The sequence below is a fragment of the Cherax quadricarinatus genome, chromosome 88 (assembly GCF_038502225.1).
Source record: "Cherax quadricarinatus isolate ZL_2023a chromosome 88, ASM3850222v1, whole genome shotgun sequence".
Lineage (NCBI taxonomy): Eukaryota > Metazoa > Arthropoda > Malacostraca > Decapoda > Parastacidae > Cherax > Cherax quadricarinatus.
In genome coordinates, this window is record NC_091379.1 from 1,066,160 (window position 1) to 1,087,415 (window position 21,256).

General features: G+C 41.1%; 1 protein-coding gene across 1 annotated transcript in view; it reads right to left on the minus strand.

Annotated features, from left to right (window-relative positions):
- LOC128698562 (serine protease filzig-like) overlaps window positions 1-21,256 on the minus strand; it is a 59,874-nt gene that overhangs the window by 30,147 nt on the left and 8,471 nt on the right. Inside the window, exon 2 of the mRNA XM_053790843.2 lies at window positions 14,689-14,836. Coding sequence (XP_053646818.2) covers window positions 14,689-14,836 — 148 coding nt within the window. The remainder of the gene's footprint in view (window positions 1-14,688; window positions 14,837-21,256) is intronic.

Here is a 21,256-nt window from a genome sequence, read left to right on the forward strand (position 1 = left end):
ATATATATATATATTAGACATATTACATGCAATTATAAATATGTAATGAGTCTCATTCACTGTGTTATGTCGTTATGTGTCATGAGTTATTTTTTAAGAGCAGCGGTGATGAGTACTGTTACTTGATGACTGACCTCAAATTACAGGGAGAGAAAGGAGGAGGAGGAAGAGTGGGGGAGAGAGGGAGGAAGAGTGGGGGAGAGAGGGAAGGAGGGAGCTGTCATTGCTTACACTTCACGTTATTTGATAACGCTTTGTCATTCTGTATATAGTATTCTGAGGAATATATGTTGCTGTATATACACTGAGAGAAGCAGTGCATATACACTCTAATGTATACACCTCTCGGTGTATATACACAGATAAACATCTCTCGGTGTATATACAATGAGAATTGGTATAAACCTTGATAACAGATGCCAACAAATTGGTTTAGAATGACAAGAGAAAACACTAGGACATATATTGAAAACGTTTCGGTCCCTGACCCTGATCACTTCTCAAGGTCCCAGGACCGAAATGTTTTCTAATATGTCGTAGTGTTTGCTTACGTGTCTTTCTAAACCCCAATCGGAAAAATATATCTCAGTATATATACACTGATAGACATCAGCCTCTCGGTGTATATATACGGTGAGGAACATACCTCTGTGTGTGTGTGTGTGTGTATATATATATATATATATATATATATATATATATATATATATATATATATATATATATAATATATATCGGTGTGTATATATACAGATATACATCAATGTATATACATCAAGATATACACACTCATGTATATACACTGAACAGAACAGAGAATTTGTTGTCCAATTTTTAATCACATGTACTTCTTATTAGTTAACTTGTACCTGTAAACCAGTGTGTGGATCACAACCAAATGAACAGGGGTTCGATCTCCAGACAATGTATGACCCTACGAATTTAGCGCATTCCCAAGAATATATTTGTTACAAAAACTCCGCAAAAGCCCATCTGAACTTCAAAGAATATAATAATAATAATAATAATAATAATAATAATAATAATAATAATAATGGAAAATTTCCGTCCATAGAGACGTTCTTTTGTGGTGTTTTCTAAGTGATAAATGAAAAACAAAAAATTAGTGTGATAATACTGAAGAAGAAGCCGATGCCGGTGAACATGCTTCGGATGAGCTTGTTTACATATGCTGCACCCGCTGGGTGTATGCTGTGTCCGAACACGTGCACCCGCCATTATTGGCTGGTAGATGTTTCACCCAGAGAACGGGAAGGGACAGAAGAAGAGATGTATGAAGAGAAAGAAAGAAGAGTAGAACAGAAAACAGGAAGTGCTATATTTCATGAAAAACAAGAGGCGGCATTTTTTCCTAGGTTAGGTTAGGTAAGGTTTGTCAGGAAACAGGACAAGTGTTTCCTGAAGTGGATCTTAGTCATATGATGACCCACAGCAGCTGGAGCTTTTGGTCTTCTCCCCGAAACCTTCCACTGGCTTACCCCTCCACCACTTTAAAAATTATGGAATTAGAACTTCCATTTATTGAGATATCTTCCTAGTGGCATATGACTTGACTGTTCCAAGAGGCAAGAGGAGTGTGTACACAGCCATACTACGTTGTAGACTTTAAACATAGTTGTTGCTGGAAGCTTTTAAATTATCTTACATACAAGAGTGCCTATATAAAGTTGTACATTTCCACTGGAGGAAACCCTGGCGAGGGTTTCAGGGGGGTCAACGCCCCCGCGGCCCAGTCTGGTGAAGCAACAGATTTTACATTATTAAACAAGTAGAGAATACCTTAGTCGACAAGTGGTTTTAAAACACATAGAAAAAAAAGAGGCTATTTCTACCTAGATAAATTATATAAAAGCCTAGTGTAACACCAGTAACATACGTAATGACCAGAAATAACGTTCTGCCTCAAAATCCACAATATATGTTGGACTAAATTGGTATTAAAAAATCCCAAAATATTATAAACCATTAAACAAAGTTGTTACATTCAGTGACAACGATTGCATATACTATATGTAGCATTCTAGTAAACTAACCTAGTTAAATCATTTTTCTGTAATAAGTTAATTTTAAGGGTGCCTGAAATGTTCTACATAACCAGAGGTTTTGTATAAGTATGCCATTCATGCTAGTGAACCCTATATATGCGGTACACTGTACATATATAAACAATTATTATTTTATCTACACGAGGCTTATTAAGACTTGTGTAGGTGTAACGTCATAATAATAATAATAATAATAATAATAATAATAATAATAATAATAATAATAATAATAATAATAATAATAATAATAATAATGTTTCTCTTTCCTCTATGTCTTGTTTCCTCTTTCCATGTCTCTTTGAACCCTTAAAATGGGAGGCCACGAGCCCTACTTTACTATTGTGTCTAATTTTATTATTATTAGTAATTTGGTAGATCTAAATCCGTATGGGTCACACAGCGCCCTGAGAAATGGGAGATAATCATGTTTCTTCAAAGGGGAGGGTGGCTCCAATTACTTGGATAAAGAACCCTTCACCAGCATCCAGATAGGACCCGGTCTCAGACCGGGCCGCGGGGGCGTTGACCCCCGGAACTCTCTCCAGGTAAACTCCAGGTATTCCTTCCTTAAATGGTCTTTGTAGCTACAAATAGTTAGTGTGTTACTACAAATATGCAATTAAACACGCTGATACACATCACATGTAAACACTACTAACCTGGACATGCCAGTCATTGCCAAACAAACACACACACAAACACTTGTTTTCACCATCAAAGTTCTCAATTCAGTGTTCCACATTCTCCAGGCAGCACAATACGCAGTGTTGCTCTCCTCTGTGGCCTAAAACTAGCCAGTGAGAAAATTGTCACACAAGTTGGTGTTTCAGATGTCACTGAAAACTGCTACCTAAGTGCGCATTTGTTCTGAGACGCAAATTTGGTGCGAAATAGGCGTTAGATCCACAAATTTGGTGCGAAATAGACGCTAGATCCACAAATATTGGGTGAAATAGACGCTAGATCCACAAATTTGGCATGAAATACGCGTTCCATACTTCCTGTAGTCATTATTTCCTCAAAGTCACGTTTACCTCCCTCTTGGGTGTTTCCACAACATTCATTCTTAACACATCCATCATAGAAAAGTCTTTTGATTACAAACAGGTAAAGGAAATACTAAAAATGAAAAAGCTGATGGGTCTTTAACTGATGCTGCCATTTTGAGGGTCAGGTGAACCTCTCCATCATCACAGATAAACGCTTCTCATCTACTCCTGCAGACACAAGCAACAGAGCGAGGCGTCATGTAGCACGCCAGAACTCAAAATCACTGTACCTGAGCGCTGTAATTCCTATAATTGACGGGTAGTGCTCACATGGCATAAAAAAACAAAATAAATGTGCACCTGGAAACTCCACGTAAGCCACTGTCTCGGTATGCCATGACTAGCATTTTTATATAGTATATATAATAGTTATTGGAATATAAGAATTTTTAAAGGAAAAAGATTTTATTTTGGAGATAAAATGTATAAAATATCGACACGATGGAAAAATAAACAAAAATGCATACACTGTATTTTGATTAATAATCAGAGAGGGTCAATAAACCTAGTATTGTGGCTTCCACTGTGATCTTCAGGTCCTCCCCGGGTTGTAACTTAGCGTTTAAATACGCAATTCTTCTAAATCCAGTTACGTTACATACTGAAACTGTGATACTAACCGTATTTAGGATAAAATGTATATTTTCTTTAAGCTTCACTACATGTGATTTTACAGACTATTATACACCTATACAAAAATTGCAATCTATAAAATGAGTTGTAAGTTCTGTAGATTTAATAAAATATAACCTAAAAAGAGGTTGCAACTACTGCTATCTCTTCGCTAAGTCTCCACCCTCTGACCCCCTTTTTTTTTACTACCACAACTACCTTCTTATTTCCACCTCTAACAGTATTGCCCTATTTTTTTCTACTATTACCACTTTCATACTACTCCCTCTTCTCGTTACACTACTCCCGTCCCTTCCTCCTCGTGTATATATTCCGGCTCCATTCCCTTCGCGCTCAGCTCCTCTCTCCTCGGAGAGATCTCCAGAGAATCTGAGTCACATGGGGCTCTGGCTATAATGGGGCTGAACTTTTGGGAGTTGAGAGCCTCATACCAGCGAGAACACTGGTTCTTAGACACCAGAGCTGGAATCTTGACTCCTGCTGCAACAGCACCTCTGCTACTCCCTACAAGCTCTGTGTGAGTAGGGAAGGTAGCAGACGAGCCTGTTGAGTTTAAGATAACTCACACCACAGGTGTCCCGTAGCTCGATCACTATCGTACTCAGCTCACACACTGAGGTCCGGAGTACGAATTTCCTCCGGTACGGCTGGAAAACATTAGGACGTGTTTCCATAAGACACCTGCTATCCCTGTTCACCCATCAGTATAAAATGGGCACTTGGGTGTTAGTGGACTGGTGTGGGTCACATCCTGGGACAAAACTGACCTAATTTGCCCGAAATGCTCAGCATAACAAGCCGCTTTCTATATAGCAGTATGTCATTAATGTCAGCTAGGCCTGTATATATTGTACTTGTAGAAATAAAGATAATATTATTATACACCGGACCCAAAACAACCCTATGCAAAGTGTCCAGATGGGTGCCCGGTAGTGTCAGGACACTTATGGTCAGTAATTCCTGTCACTAGGACACTTTCGACAGTGTCACTGTCTTCGTGGTCACTTCTCTCAATCTTGGGGAGTGGTCCAAATATCATATAGCCGGCAGCTGGGGTACAGTCGAGGGCGTGTCAGGACTTCGTTCCTGGAGTATATATTATCACGACCCCTTCGCGCTTCTGGGCGATTAGTTAATGGTCAAGTCGGACCAAAACATCGTTACAAGTTTCGGTCTCCTATGTGAGGGTTATCAGTGTATTGTTCCAGTCATATTGCTGCCTTTGTTTTCTTTCCGGCTTAAGTGTTGGGTATCGTCAGTGATTAACTGTTGGGTATCGTCAGTGATTAACTGTTGGGTATCGTCAGTGATTAACTGTTGGGTATCGTCAGGTCAGTGATAAACTAATATCTGGCTTAAAGGTGCTGGATATTCTCAGTGATTAGGTACTTGTGTTCAATTTCTGCATCATATACTATAGGAAAAACCATTGTAAAAGTTTAAAATCATGTATGGGATTTAAAGAAAACCAACTCATGCATGTATATTATTAAGGTAGTTACCCATCTTCCGCGTAAATTGAAAAAAAAAAAAAAACGTTTTCTCTCAATAGTTTCAGTTAAGAAATAACTTTTCTCTCTCTCTCTCTCTCTCTCTCTCTCTCTCTCTCTCTCTCTCTCTCTCTCTCTCTCTCTCTCTCTCTCTGGAAATAATGGCATTTCAATGGAAATAAACCAGTTTCGCTTTATCGGGCCATCCTAGGTTAAATCTACATAATGTATTGTATGTATGTGACAATAATTTGTCCTCATGAAATCCTAGCCCGAAGTTTCTACCAGTGCATCAAAATTTATCCCACGTTCAGATTTTTCAAACTTTTTTAAAATTAACATTAGGATATATGGGGCTCTAAATCATAAATTTAGAATAAACAAAATGCCTAAGCCTATAAGTTTTAATTAACTTTTTATATCAGGAACGCGGGGGTATACCTGGAGTATACCTGGAGAGGGTTTCGGGGGTCAACGCCCCCGCGGCCCGGTCTGAGACCAGGCTTCATGGTGGGTACAGTGGTTATAATAATAATAATAATAATAATAATAATAATAATAATAATATCTTTATTTACTACATGTACAAGGTATACAGGCCTAGATGACATCAATGACATACTACTATATAGAAAGCCCCTTGTTATGCTGAGCATTTCGGGTACCCATTTTACTGATGGGTGAACATATAACTGGCTGGGAATCGAACCCTGATACACGAACGAGGTTGTATCCAGTCTGATGTCACAGTGGGTCAGTAAACAGATCCATCACTGCTACACGAACGAGGCTGTATCCAGTTATATGTCACAGTGGATTAATAAATAGATCCATCATTGCTACACGAATGAGGTTGTATCGAACATGACGTCACAATTGCTTAGTAAAAGGATCCAATACTACTTTTACGCGAACGCGATTGTGTCCTGACGTCACACCGGTTTAGTGAAGTGATCCGTCTTCGGGTCTTACAGGAACGCGGGGTGGTACAGGCGAGACGTGTCATAGTGGTTGGGTGAAAGGGATCCATCAACGTGTCTACACGAACGCTTGAGCACACAGCTGTGACTAACAAGATGGCTTCTCTGTTTTCTCCCTCCCTCGAAGCGTGATGACAGTGATGATCAGCCGCTACGTGTGTCATCCTGTCACAGACCTGTTACTCACCAGATACAACCCTGTCACAGGCATGTTACAGACCTGTCACAAACTCATAACACAGTTGTTACAGACATGTCACAAACCCAACAGTCTAGTTGCAGTCACAAATCCGTCACAGACCTGTTATAGACCAGTCACAGAAATGTCAGTCTACGCTGGGCAAGTATGACAAGCGGGGGTCCCCGTAGGCTGAGTACTTAGCCCTGACTATTTCCGATATGCATAAATGTTCTACGGAAGAGGATCGAATGTAAATATAATGACATAATTACGAGCAGAGAAGAGCCAGGAGTACAAAAACACTGAAAAATATACACCAACACATACATAAAGGGTCACTGCTGGAAGCTGAAGACTCAGATGAGTTACAGTGATGTTTAGAAGTATTTTTTCAATCATAGAGTTGTCAGGAAGTGGAACAATCTTGAGAGTGATGCAGTGGAGGCAGGATCCATACATACATCGACACCATGCCCAGCATTTCTAGGGCAGGGTAGGTGCCTGAGCCCGAGCTTGTAGCTCACAAGACTGTCATTCCCATTAGCCCCCTTAGGGCGGGGATGGTAGACCAGAGAGGCCTAGCTTGTGGCTAGGCCTGGGGACAGTTGGTCACAAAGATGAGGGGGTACTTGTGCCTCCTCCCATGGGAGACTTAGGTCTCAGACACTCCCTAGAGAGGGAGCCAAGGCCGGGCCACCACTTGGAAAAGGCCCGGGCCGGGAGAATACCGGCGAATCTTTAATAATAAAATAATCCATACATAGCTTCAATTAAGAAGAGGTACGATAAATCTTTTATGAAGTAGGGAGAGAGAGTGGATCTAATAACGACCAGAGAAGAGACGGGGCCTATGAATCGACCCCTGCAACCATAAATAGGTCAGTACACTTCCAAACCCCAATTTTACTGTGGAAAATAATATGTGTCCTCATTGAGGCGTGAGAGGTCACGCCTCGCGCTGTGACTTTTACCGCGCCATCAGTGGTGACATTCTTAGCCAAATTAGGTTAGTTTGCCGCGATAATTGCCGGTTGCTCATTTTTTTCGAGTGTGATCTCGGAGGAAAATATTGGCGGAACCAACCAACCAACCAACCAAACCTGACCTACTTTCACTAGTGGGCCCCACCCACTATGATGTGACCACTACTACTACTACACCTGCACCTCTCTACTACTAATACCTCACTGGCTCCTTACAATTAGGTTAGGTAAGGTCGTCAGGAAACAGGACAAGTGTTTCCTGACGCGGATCTTAGTCAGATGACCCGCCACTGGAGCCTTTGGTCATCTGACCGAGGCCTTCCGCTGGCTTACCAGTCCACCCCTTGAAAAATTATGATCATAGATATAACCATTCATTCCTTGCAGTTTCCCCTTTGGGTCGAAACATCTCACATAGAAATAGATACCCAGGTACTGGATGTGTCTTATTCATCAGCTTGTCGGTATTATATACCTTTGATCTAATTATAAATCTAAGATTATACATCACACTGAGCACATCGCTGGAAAAGCACAAAACCCGAGCGCTTTCGGCAGGCTATGCTATGGCAGATCTAAGGATAGCCTTCGGGAACCTTACCAAAGAATCTTCTAGGACACTGTACACAACTTACGCTAGCACCATCTTAGAATACGCAACACCTGCGTACCTACACCCACATCTGAGTATCGATAATAATAGTCTTTATTTCTACAAGGTATACAGACCATAGCTGACATACTACTATATAGAAAGTCCCCTGTTATGCAGAGCATTTTGGGCAAATTAAGTCATTATTGTCCCCAGGATGCTACCCACACCAGTCGACTAACACCCAGGTACCTATTTTACTACTAGGTAATTAAGGACAGCAGGTGTCTTAACGAAATACGTCTTAATGTTTCCACCCATACTGGGGATCGAACCCCGGACATCAATATGCGAGTTGAGTGCGCTACCAACTCAGCTACGGGACACCTACTTCCTATCTCCAGACTTGTGCACTATTCCCACACCTGTGTACCTACGTACATCTGCGTTCTATTCCCACACCTGCATACCTACACCGCCCAGCCTTGTCTTCACGCTAAGCCAGTGACCTAGCTTCCACGCCACACTTACGCAGGTGTACCTACGCCAGAGTAATATTTTTTAGAAAGTCCTAACGAAAACTAGTTAAAGTTGAGTAAGAGAGAGAGAGAGAGAGAGAGAGAGAGAGAGAGAGAGAGAGAGAGAGAGAGAGAGAGAGAGACATTGCTGGCGCTTTCGACCGGGTGTGGCACCAGGGCCTCTTAGCAAAACTTCAAGCACTGGGAATTGCAGGCTCTACGCTATGTCTCCTCAGTGATTACCTTCATGGTAGATCTCTAAGTGTAGTCCTCAATGGAACGGAATCAGCAAGGCATCCTATTGGGGCAAGCATTCCACAAGGAAGCGTGCTGGGTCCACTGTTATGGAATGTCTACTTCAACGACCTTCTTCATCTCATCCCAGAATCACATGCATATGCAGACGACTGTACACTGACATTCACTTATCCAAGAGAAGAAATGCCAGCTGCTCTAAGCTACATCAATCACCAGCTGAGAGCTATATCAGCTTGGGGAAATAGATGGCAAGTAACATTTGCACCTGAGAAAATGCAAATGATGATCGTCTCTAGGCACCATGATGGTAATGCTGGTGCAGTAGTAAGGATGAATGGGAGGATGTTGGCACCTGGAGAAGAAGTTGATATCCTTGGGGTGAAATTTGACTCCAAACTAACCATGAAGAACCATGTTGTAAATCTTGCAAACAAGGCAGCCAGGAAGCTTACAGCACTTCGCCGTATCTCGCATCTGCTTGACAGTAGGGGTTGCAAGATCCTGTACGAGGCACAAGTACGCTCACACCTTGAGTATGCTCCACTTTCTTGGTTTGCCTGCCCCCCCCCCTCTCATCTGCGACTGCTTGACAGAGTAGAGAACAGAGCAAGACGTCTCATCTCTCGCCTGGACCCATCCTGGATAGATCTGTCATTTCAGCAGAGCCTTCAACATAGGAGGGATGTGGGTGGCCTTACTGTTATGTACAAGGCCAATATTGTCAAAATACCACACTTGGATCCACTTCGAGGACAGCGTGAAACAAGCTTTTATGCCACAAGACGGCCAGAAAGCAGCAACTTCACTCTCCAGAACATCACTCCATCTGAGATCATATATACCCAGGATGACTCGTGTATGGAACACATTCGTACAGCATAATGATGTCAACGAGATAAAGTCAGTTGATCAAATGAAAATACTGGCCCACAGCTGGCTCCAACTTCATCCTGTTCCCTACTTGTATGTCTCATAACAATAAAAATGCTTTCAAATGAGCTGATGTAGGTAACAGCTCTTAGCTTGCCAATAAAGTTAGGAATCCTTAACCTGTAAACAGCTTGTCAATAAAGCTAGGGATCCTTAACTTTTTCAAACCCTGTGTAAAAAAAAAAGAGAGAGAGAGAGGGGGGGGGGGGGAGCAGCAGCAATTTTGAGAATCTTCTCAAACCAACAAAACAGTTTCCCAAAGTCATGCATTCAACCAGACATTGATGGCTACCTGTCAGAACATTATAGTCATCCCTGTATCGCGGTCAAGACACATTATGGGAAACTCTTGTATTATTTTCAAGCTTATATGTATGTACAGAGAGAGAGAGAGAGAGAGAGAGAGAGAGAGAGAGAGAGAGAGAGAGAGAGAGAGAGAGAGAGAGAACCATGTTGTAAATCTTGCAAACAAGGCAGCCAGGAAGCTTACAGCACTTCGCCGTATCTCCCATCTGCTTGACAGTAGGGGTTGCAAGATCCTGTACGAGGCACAAGTACGCTCGCACCTTGAGTATGCTCCACTTTCTTGGTTTGCCTGCCCCCCCCCCTCTCATCTGCGACTGCTTGACAGAGTAGAGAACAGAGCAAGACGTCTCATCTCTCGCCTGGACCCATCCTGGATAGATCTGTCATTTCAGCAGAGCCTTCAACATAGGAGGGATGTGGGTGGCCTTACTGTTATGTACAAGGCCAATATTGTCAAAATACCACACTTGGATCCACTTCGAGGACAGCGTGAAACAAGCTTTTATGCCACAAGACGGGCAGAAAGCAGCAACTTCACTCTGGCTGTACCCTTCTCCAGAACATCACTCCATCTGAGATCATACATACCAAGGATGACTCGAGTATGGAACACATTCGTACAGCATAATGATGTCAACGAGATAAAGTCAGTTGATCAAATGAAAATGCTGGCCCACAGATGGCTCCAACTTCATCCTGTTCCCTACTTGTATGTCTCATAACAATAAAAATGCTTTCAAATGAGCTGATTTAGGTAACAGCTCTTAGCTTGCCAATAAAGTTAGGAATCCTTAACCTGTAAATAGCTGTCAATAAAGCTAGGGATCCTTAACCTTGTCAAACCCTGTGTAAAAAAAAAAAAAAAAAAAAAAAAAAAAAAAAGAGAGAGAGACAGAGAGAGAGAGAGAGAGAGAGAGAGAGAGAGAGAGAGAGAGAGAGAGAGAGAGAGAGAGAGAGAGAGAGAGAGACAGAGACAGACAGAGAGAGAGAGAGACAGACAGAGAGACCGCCACCCTCTCGGCTTTGATATAAAATGGCTATAAATACATATAAACATATTTTTTAAAGGGGTAGAGGGGCCCTTCACTCTTGTCCCCCAGGATGCCACCCATACAAGTCCACTAACACCCAGGTACCTACTTGATTACTAGGTGAACGGGACAACAAGTGTAAGATGACTAATACCCAGGTACCTGCTTGCCTGCTAGGTGAACAGGACAAGACGTGTAAGAAAACACGCCCAATGTTTGATGAGGGAGAGTAGGGGGTTAGGAGGGAGGAAGAGGGGTGAAGAGGAAGAGGAGTGGTCAAGAGGGAGGGGAAAGAGAGTGGTTAAGAGTAAGGATGAGGGGAGAGGAGGTATGTTGAAGGGAGAGAGAGAGGAAGGAAGTGGAGGGGGAGAGGAGGGATATGGAGGAGTGAGGGGGTAAATACGAGGGACAGGGGAGGGAGGGAGGGAGACGTGAGGAACGTAAATATTTGAAATGAAAGTGAAAATGAGGCTTAACATTCCTGAGTGTTTGTAATGAGTGTCACAGTTGATGTTTACATGTGCGTGTGTGTGTTTGTGTAACTCGTCTACCGAATAAACACTTCCTTTAATCAATATCCTCTTTCCCCACGTCCCTCCATCTCATTTCTCAACTTCCCTTTTCTTTCCCTACCTCTTTATCCCCTCACTCTCTCCCTTTCCCTTGCTTTCTCCTCCTCCTAACACTCTCTCCTACGTTAGTCTCTTGTTTACCCTCCTCCTGCCCCCCCCCCTCATCTTCCAGCAACAATGGAAGGTGAAACCCCACCTCTACGCTCCACGGCCTCAATGACTAAGTTATAGGTCAAAAACAAGTGTCTCATAAAAAACGGGATGCTGCTGTGTTGACCCACACACTTATAGAAAACGACATCACTCACGATTTCCTTCATGACGCAGAAGGGAAATTCAAAATTATATTATTATAATGGTATAATAACTGTTATAATCATACTATCATATTACTATTATTGAATTATATTTTTATAATTATTTTACAATTATCATAATTATTAAACTCTAAGGGAAACGCTAAAACTGTCATACAATACTTTTTTTCTTGAGTTATCCTGGGTCATCTACACATATGCTACTTTGTATGATAATTTATGTGACCCTATTTATGTGTACCCATACCTGAATTAACTTACTTACCTGTACCTAAATAAACTTATTTGATGCTGGGGAATGGGAAGTGGTCATGTTCAGTCCGAGTGTAACTCCCATTCCTTCGCTCAAGAGCCCTTCACCAGTATACAGAGAACACTGTTGAAGGAAGCCTTTCCACAAATGCCAAATAAAAAATGAACCTTGCAGTGAGATGACACTGATTATTAGTTAGTTAGTTAGTTAAATATTAGCCGGTATTCTCCCGGCCCGGGCCTTTTCCAAGTGGTGGCCCGGCCTTGGCTCCCTCTTTTAGGGAGTGTCTGAGACCTAAGTCTCCCATGGGAGGAGGCACAAGTACCTCCTCATCTTTGGGACCAACTGTCCCCAGGCCTAGCCACAAGCTAGGCCTCTCTGGTCTGCCATCCCCGCCACAAGGGGACAAATGGGAATGACAGTCTTATGAGCTAAAATCTCGGACTCAGGCACCTACCCTACCCTAGAAGGGTTAGGCATGGTATCGATCCACACTGATTATTATTATTATTATTATTATTATTATTATTATTATTATTATTATTATTATTATTATCATCTGTCACTGACCTTTTACTGTAATTTACCATCAACCTTTTTTTTTAACTTTACTCTCATATTTTATTATCATTATTATTTACCATCGATCTTATTTTATAGTTTACCCTCAATCACTTATTATCATTATTATTTAACACTGATTTTTTATTATAGTTTACCGTCGAACTTTTATCATAGTTTCCCATCGACATTTTATTACAGTTACCTACTGATCTTTTTGAGTTTACCATTGATCTTTTATTATAGTTTAACGTTGATATTTTAAATATAATTTACCATCCATCACTTATCAAAGTTTACCCTCGCTTTTTTTCTATAGTTTACCAACTATATATTCTTTCATGGCATGACTTGCACGTTGCAGCACCACACTGACGTTAGTAAGAGATAAGATAAGATAAGATTTCGTTCGGATTTTTAACCCCGGAGGGTTAGCCACCCAGGATAACCCAAGAAAGTCAGTGCGTCATCGAGGACTGTCTAACTTATTTCCATTGGGGTCCTTAATCTTGTCCCCCAGGATGCGACTCACACCAGTCGACTAACACCCAGGTACCTATTTGCTGCTAGGTGAACAGGACAACAGGTGTAAGGAAACGTGTCGAAATGTTTCCACCCGCCGGGAATCGAACCCGGGCCCTCCGTGTGTGAAGCGGGAGCTTTAGCCACCAGGCCACCGGGTCACCTAGTAACGACCAGTGAAGAGGCGGGGCCAGGAGCTAGGACTCGACCCCTGCAACCTCAACTAGGTGAGTACATGCAGCGCCTTTCTCCGAGATTCACAAAACTGATGAAAGCCAGTTCTTATTCCTTTCCTAGAGTGATTTCACTTTCACAACGCAGACCTGACAAAAAACGGGAACTAAAAATGGGCGGGAAATTTAAAAAAACGGGAAATTTTAAATAACGCGGGTAATTTTAAATGCGGGAAATTTTAAATAACGCGGGAAATTTTAAATAACGCGGGAAATTTTAAATGCGGGAAATTTTAAATAACGCGGGAAATTTTAAATAACGCGGGAAATTTTAAATAACGCGGGAAATTTAAAATAACGCGGGAAATTTTAAATAACGCGGGAAATTTAAAATAATGCGGGAAATTTAAAAACTCAAAAACTTAGAAAATGAAAAACTAAAAAATGCGTGAACTTAAAAATGCAGAACTTTAAAAAATGGGGGAAATTAAAAACATGGAGACTTAAAAACGCGGGAACTTTAATAATAAAAATACTGAATATTATTATTATTGTTATTGTTATTTTTCTTGGGGAAGAGTTAAAACCATAGTGGCCGGGGGAATGGGAGGTAATCAAGTGTGGATCCAAGGTGGTGGAGGGTAGCTCTAATTTCTCGGATCACGAGACTTTCACCAGCATCAGCACCCACCCAGTGAAGGATTTCCGGTTGCAGATTGCACAGAAAAGCATTTCCCCCCAAAATAGAAAGTATTGACCTGGTGAGAGAGAGAGATTGATGAATCAAACATATCACCCCATCTCTCTCTCAGTCCTTGTCCTCTCTCTCTCTCTCTCAGTCCTTGTCCTCTCTCTCTCTCTCTCAGTCCTTGTCCTCTCTCTCTCTCAGTCCTTGTCCTCTCTCTCTCTCTCTCAGTCCTTGTCCTCTCTCTCTCTCTCTCAGTCCTTGTCCTCTCTCTCTCTCTGTCCTTGTCCTATCCTTGTCTCTCTCTCTCTCTGTCCCTATCCCTTGGTCTCTCTCCTTCATTGTCTATCCCCTGTCCCTCCCTTCCTCTCTTTCTGTCTATATCTCTCCCGTGTCTTCCATTCAAATCCAATTCGTCTGTAAATTAAATATAATTTTTTTTGCCATATTCAATGCAGGCATTGACCGGAGGGATTGGAGGGTGAGGAGAGGGCCTTCCGCTTTACAAATCTTGCCTCAACCACCTAGATAATACACGATAGTTCCTAATCTAGAATGAAGTAGATAGTTCTGCCTATCTATCCTTACCTGGGTAGTATGGTGTGAGAAGGCTAGGCGAGGCTAGAGGAGAGGCTAGAGTGGTGGTGGTGATGGTGAGTGGAAGAAGCACCATCAACACCACCTGCATCACCACCTGCAGCAACGCCACCTGCAGCTGCCGCCAACGCATCACCACCTGAAACGGAATATGCAACTGTAAGTGTTTGATGGTGGTGGTGGTAAATAATAGTGGTAGTGATGGTGGTACTGGTGGTAAACAATAGTGGTAGTGATGGTGGTACTGGTGGTAAACAATAGTGGTAGTGATGGTGGTACTGGTGGTAAACAATAGTGGTAGTGATGGTGGTACTGGTGGTAAACAATAGTGGTAGTGATGGTGGTACTGGTGGTAAACAATAGTGGTAGTGATGGTGGTACTGGTGGTAAACAATAGTGGTAGTGATGGTGATACTGGTGGTAAACAATAGTGGTAGTGATGGTGGTACTGGTGGTAAACAATAGTGGTAGTGATGGTGGTACTGGTGGTAAACAATAGTGGTAGTGATGGTGGTACTGGTGGTAAACAATATATATATATATATATATATATATATATATATATATATATATATATATATATATATATATATGGTTTACCTGGAGAGAGTTCTGGGGGTCAACGCCCCCGCGGCCCGGTCTGTGACCAGGCCTCCTGGTGGATCAGAGCCTGATCAACCAGGCTGTTACTGCTGGCTGCACGCAAACCAACGTACGAGCCACAGCCCGGCTGGTCAGGAACCGACTTTATATATACATATATACATATATATATATATATATATATATATATATATATATATATATATATATATATATATATATATATATATATATATATATATATATACAACCGCTTTCAGCAAAACGGCAGAATTTTCACTGTCTGTTATTCGTGTTCCCGTTGTGTGCCGTTAGTAGCCTGTTGTTATGGCGCTGCAAGCAGCCACGTACCGTTGTCCTGCCAGGAATTAACTCAGTAAGAGAACCAACTGTTTTATATATATATATATATATATATATATATATATATATATATATATATATATATATATATATATATATATATATATATATATATATATATATATATGTAAAACTGGTCAATCAGCAATAACTCATTTAAAATTAAGTTCTTTCTGAAATTTTCTCTTATACGTTTAAAGATATATTTTTTTCATTAATGTTAATGTAATTTTTTTTTAATTTTGCACCAAAAGAATGTTAGAAAACTTACCTAACCTTATTATAACAAGAACAATTTATTTTAGCCTAACCCAACTAAATATATTTTAGATTTGTATACAATAATTTAATACTAAACAAACCCAGTGAAATATATTTTTTTCGTTAGGTTCAGAATGATTTTGCGAAATTATTGCATACACAAATTTTCACTTGTCCTATATGGCAAGATGAGCGTTGCTATTTAAGCCAAGATGGCAAGTTCTGCAAGTTCTGCCTATTCGGCACGACATATATATAATATATATATATATATATATATATATATATATATATATATATATATATATATATATATATATATATACATATATATATATTATATATATATATATATATATATATATATATATATATATATATATATATATATATATATATATATATATATATATGTCGTGCCGAATATGTAAAACTGGTCAATTAGCAAGAACTCATTTAAAATTAAGTCCTTTCTAAAATTTTCTCTTATACGTTTAAAGATATATTTTTTTCATTAATGTTGATGTAAAAATTTATAATTTTGCACCAAAAACAACTTAGAAAACTTACATAACCTTATTATAACAAGAACAATTTATTTTAGCCTAACCCAACTAAATATATTTTAGATTTGTTTACAATAATTTAATACTAAACAAACACAGTGAAATATATTTTTTTCGTTAGGTTCAGAATGATTTTGGCGAAATTATTGCATACACAAATTTTCACTTGCCCTATATGGCAAGATGAGCGTTGCTATTTAAGCCAAGATGGCAAGTTCTGCCTATTCGGCACGACATATATATATATATATATATATATTATATATATATATATATATATATATATATATATATATATATATATATATATATATATATATATATATATATATATATATACATACATATATAAGAACATTATAGGTGCATATAGTGATCCTTCTGTGTCGACACTGCCTGGATATTCGGATTTTTTGTGGAGTACGTATTTATGTATGTGTGCGTGTGTGGTAGTTCAGCCACACAATGTACACATTCTGGGCGTGCATGTGGGTGCTTATATGTTCACACGCGCGGGCGTGTGTATACACGCGTGTATATGTGCTAAAGTTGAGGTGCACATTGAACATATCTGGTCTCCGTTACAGCTGTTACTGTTGTTACTGTCAGACAGCAGCAGTTGGGAGTAACGGCACAAGGGATCCAACTCTCCATCAACATCTCACTACTGATCTTACTTAGCATCAAAGATGATTCCACTTACACATTATTATTATTATTATTATTCTTTCAAGAAACCGGCCGTATCCCACCGAGGTAGGGTGGTCCAAAAAGAAAAACAAAAGTTTATCTTTTTAACTGTAGTAATATATACAGGAGAAGGGGCCCCTCAAGGAAGGTTCCTTGATGTTGGTGAGGGGCTCTTGATTTAGGGAATTGGATCTGTGCTCCAGTTCCTCGAATTAAGCCTGAATGCCTTCCACATCCCCCCCAGGCGCTGTATAATCCTCCGGGTTTAGCGCTTCCCCCTTGATTATAATAATAATAACAGGAGAAGGGGTTACTAGCCCCTTGCTCCCGGCATTTTAGTCACCTCTTACAACACGCATGGCTTACGGAGGAAGAATTCTGTTCCACTTCCCCATGGAGATAAGAGTAAATAAACAAGAACAAGAACTAGTAAGAAAATAGAAGAAAACCCAGAGGGGTGTGTATATATATGCTTGTACATGTATGTGTAGTGTGACCTAAGTGTAAGTAGAAGTAGCAAGACATACCTAAAATCATGCATGTTTATGAGACACACAAAAGACACCAGCAATCCTACCATCATGTAAAGCAATTACAGGATTCAGTTTTACACTCACTTGGCAGGACGGTAGTACCTCCCTGGGCGGTTAACATGGCAAAGATCATTAACAATTCGCAAACAGGTGATTTTTTTTTTACAAACATTATCTCTCAGTCCACAGCAGGATTCGAGCCTACACACTCTGCATCAAAGTACGTAGTACCTTCTCTACTCAGCCAGATCCCGCAGTGTTATGACCAGGTATGATAAGAACCCGGAGGCCAGAAACTAGTAACACCAATGTAGCTTAGAACAGGTATATATTACTAGGATAAAAACTATCCAGAACGATAATGAACTGCAAGAAGTTTGTATGATATACAAGTTTAGAGTTAGAAAGAACATAGTGAAGTAGTTTCGGTAAGAGAGAGAGAGAGAGAGAGAGAGAGAGAGAGAGAGAGAGAGAGAGAGAGAGGAGAGAGTGAGAGAGAGAGAGAGAGAGAGAGAGAGAGAGAGAGAGAGAGAGAGAGAGAGAGAGAGAGAGAGAGAGAGAGAGAGAGAGAGAAAAATTTAATCAATGTAACTCTAACTTATAAATATCAAGTCTAACTCTAACCATACTTTATCACTTTCAACAACAACCAACCTACACAGACAGACGAGACACAGACACACACACACACACAACACACACACGGCAACACCAAAAGAACAGCTAATGTACCCACATTTACACAAAGAAACAGAACAGAGGCACTAAACCACAGACCTGTGTCTCACATGTATTGTGTGCAAAGTCATGGAGAAGATTATAGGAGGAGAGTGGTCGAAACTGAAAGGAACAAGATTATAAATGAAAACCAGCATGGGTTCATGGACGGAATTGTACAAACCTCCTGGAGTTTTAAGACAAGGAACAATAACAGAAAGGATGAGGTTGGTAGATTAGTCTTCCAACTGCAGGAAGGCTTTGGACACAGTTCCAAGGATTAGGCGACGTGAGGATCGGTTCCAAAAGGAAGCTACGCAATGGTGTTTGGAATACTGACAAACGGAAGGATAGAGTCAGAGTGTCAAGAGGTTCACAGTGGGGCGTTACGAGAGGGAATCCCACAGGGAGGTCTGGCCAGCTAAATGATATTGCAGGTAAACGACATGGCAGAACAGGAATCTAATTTCCCTGTTCCAGATGAGTGCATGAAGATAGAAGTTAAAGGACGAGGATGAGGCAGGACACAAAGGTTTGGAGAGCTGGACACTGGTCGGGTAAAGTCTGATAATCCACCAAATGCAAAGTCATGAAGTTGGGCAAAGTAAGACGCATACGGACGCTGAAACTAGGGGACAAGACGAACCTCACTCAGGGTAAAGACCTGGTGACAAACACGAGCCATCACCGGAGGTCACACATCAACCAAATAACCCTGCAGCATACGGGCGCCTGCAGCAATCAGAAAGTGCAGGTACCAACAAGAATGTTCAGACACGGATCCTGTGAAGTTGAGGCAACGGAGTACGCACTAGCCGGAAGGCACGGGTCAAGACGCATAGAAGTTATGGAGAAAAGGTTTGCAAAAGGCTGTCCAGAGCTCACGGAAGTCAAGAGGAAAGTTGAAGTGAAGACTGAGACACTGGAGGAAGTTAGGAAGTAGTGATCAGTAACATACAGATATGGAAACTAGAAAGGTGGACAGGAGATAGGAACGTAGAGAGGTTACAGGGACAAGGGGTCAGACTGGAAGCTGAAGAGCACAGTACACAGGGACGTTAGGAAGATTTCCTCAGTCATAGAGTTGTCAGCAAGTGGAATACGTAGAAGTAAGGTGAGGCAGGAACCATACATAGTTTAGAAGAGGATTGACAAAGCTCAGGAAGAAGAAATGTGACGATCATCCAGTGAAAGGGGGGCAGGCTGGAGTCTCGACCCCTCAACCACAATTAGGTGGTACAATTAGTGAGTACACACACACACACACACAACCATGCACTTAGCCAAGGAAAATCTGAGCGCCAAACTACTAGAGTTTTGTGACAAGGTGACAGAATTGAAAAGAGAAGGGTTGCAACAGACTATTTTGGACTGCAAGAAGGCCTGACACAGTTCCTCACAAGAGGTTACTGCAAAAGCCGAGACACTAAGGACAAGAGGTATGCAATGAATAAAGAAATCTGAACAGGAAGGAAGGCAAGGTGCATGGTACGACAGATGTCAGATGAGCCAAAAACAAGGGATTCCCAGGTAGTCCAAGGACCATAAAATACTGCGCGGAATAGACGAGGTGGACAAAGACGGGATGTTCCAGAGATGGGACACAGACACAAGAGGTCACAATTGGAAGTTGAAGACTCAGATGAATCAAAGGGATGTTAGGAAGTATTTCTTCAGTCATAGAGTAGTCAGGCCATGGAATAGCCTAGAAAGTGATGTGGTGGAGGCAGGAACCATACATAGTTTTAAGGCGAGGTATGATAGAGCTCATGGGGCAGGGAGAGAGAGGACCTAGTAGCAATCAGCGAAGAGGCGGGGCCAGGAGCTGTGACTCGACCCCTGCAACCACAAATAGGTGAGTACAAATAGGTGAGTACACACACACACACACAAAAGGAAAAGGATCTCGGGGTGAATATAATACCAAACACATCTCTTGAAGCGCACATCAACCAGATAACTGCTGCAGCATATGGGCGCCTGGTAAACCTAAGAATAGCGTTCCGACACCTCAGTAAGGAATCGTTCAAGACACTGTATACCGTGTATATCAGGCCCATACTGAAGTATGCAGCGCCAGCTTGTAACCCACACCCGGTCAAGCACTTCAAGAAATTTGAGAAAGTGCAAAGGTTTGCAACAAGACTAGTTCCAGAGCTAAGGTGAATGTCCTACGAAGAAAGGTTAAGGGAAATTGGCCTGGCGACACTAGAGGACAGGAGGGTTAGGAAAGAAATAAAAATGACAGACAAAATACTGCGAGGAACTGGCAAGGTGGACAGAGACAGGATGTTCCAGAGATGAGACACAAAAAACACAGAAGATGAAGACCCAGATGAGTCAAAGAGATGTTAGGAATTATTACTTCAGTTAGAGTTGTCAGTAAGTGGAATTGTCTGGAAAGTGACGTAGTGGAGGCAGGAACTATACATAGTTTTAAGACGAGGTTTGACAAAGCTCATGGAGCATGGAGAAGACCCAGTAGCGACCAGTTAAGAGGCGGGGCCAGGAGCTATGAATCGACCCCTGCAACCACAAACAGATAAGAGCAAATAAGTAAATACAATCAGATTCCACCAAAAAACGAGCTGCCATGAGCTGCCACTTTTCTTAAGAGTCTCTTGTGAGGTACTCTATCGAAGGCTTTACTAAAATCCAAATAAACAATATCATGTGTGTGATGAATGGTTTGAAAAACCGACAAGTTGAAGATTGAGACACTTATGCAGCATATGGGAATCTTTATTCAGGAAACGTTTCGCCACACAGTGGCGAAACCTACTTCGACTAGTGGATGGTACCACTATGACCCCGCCTCCGCCTGCT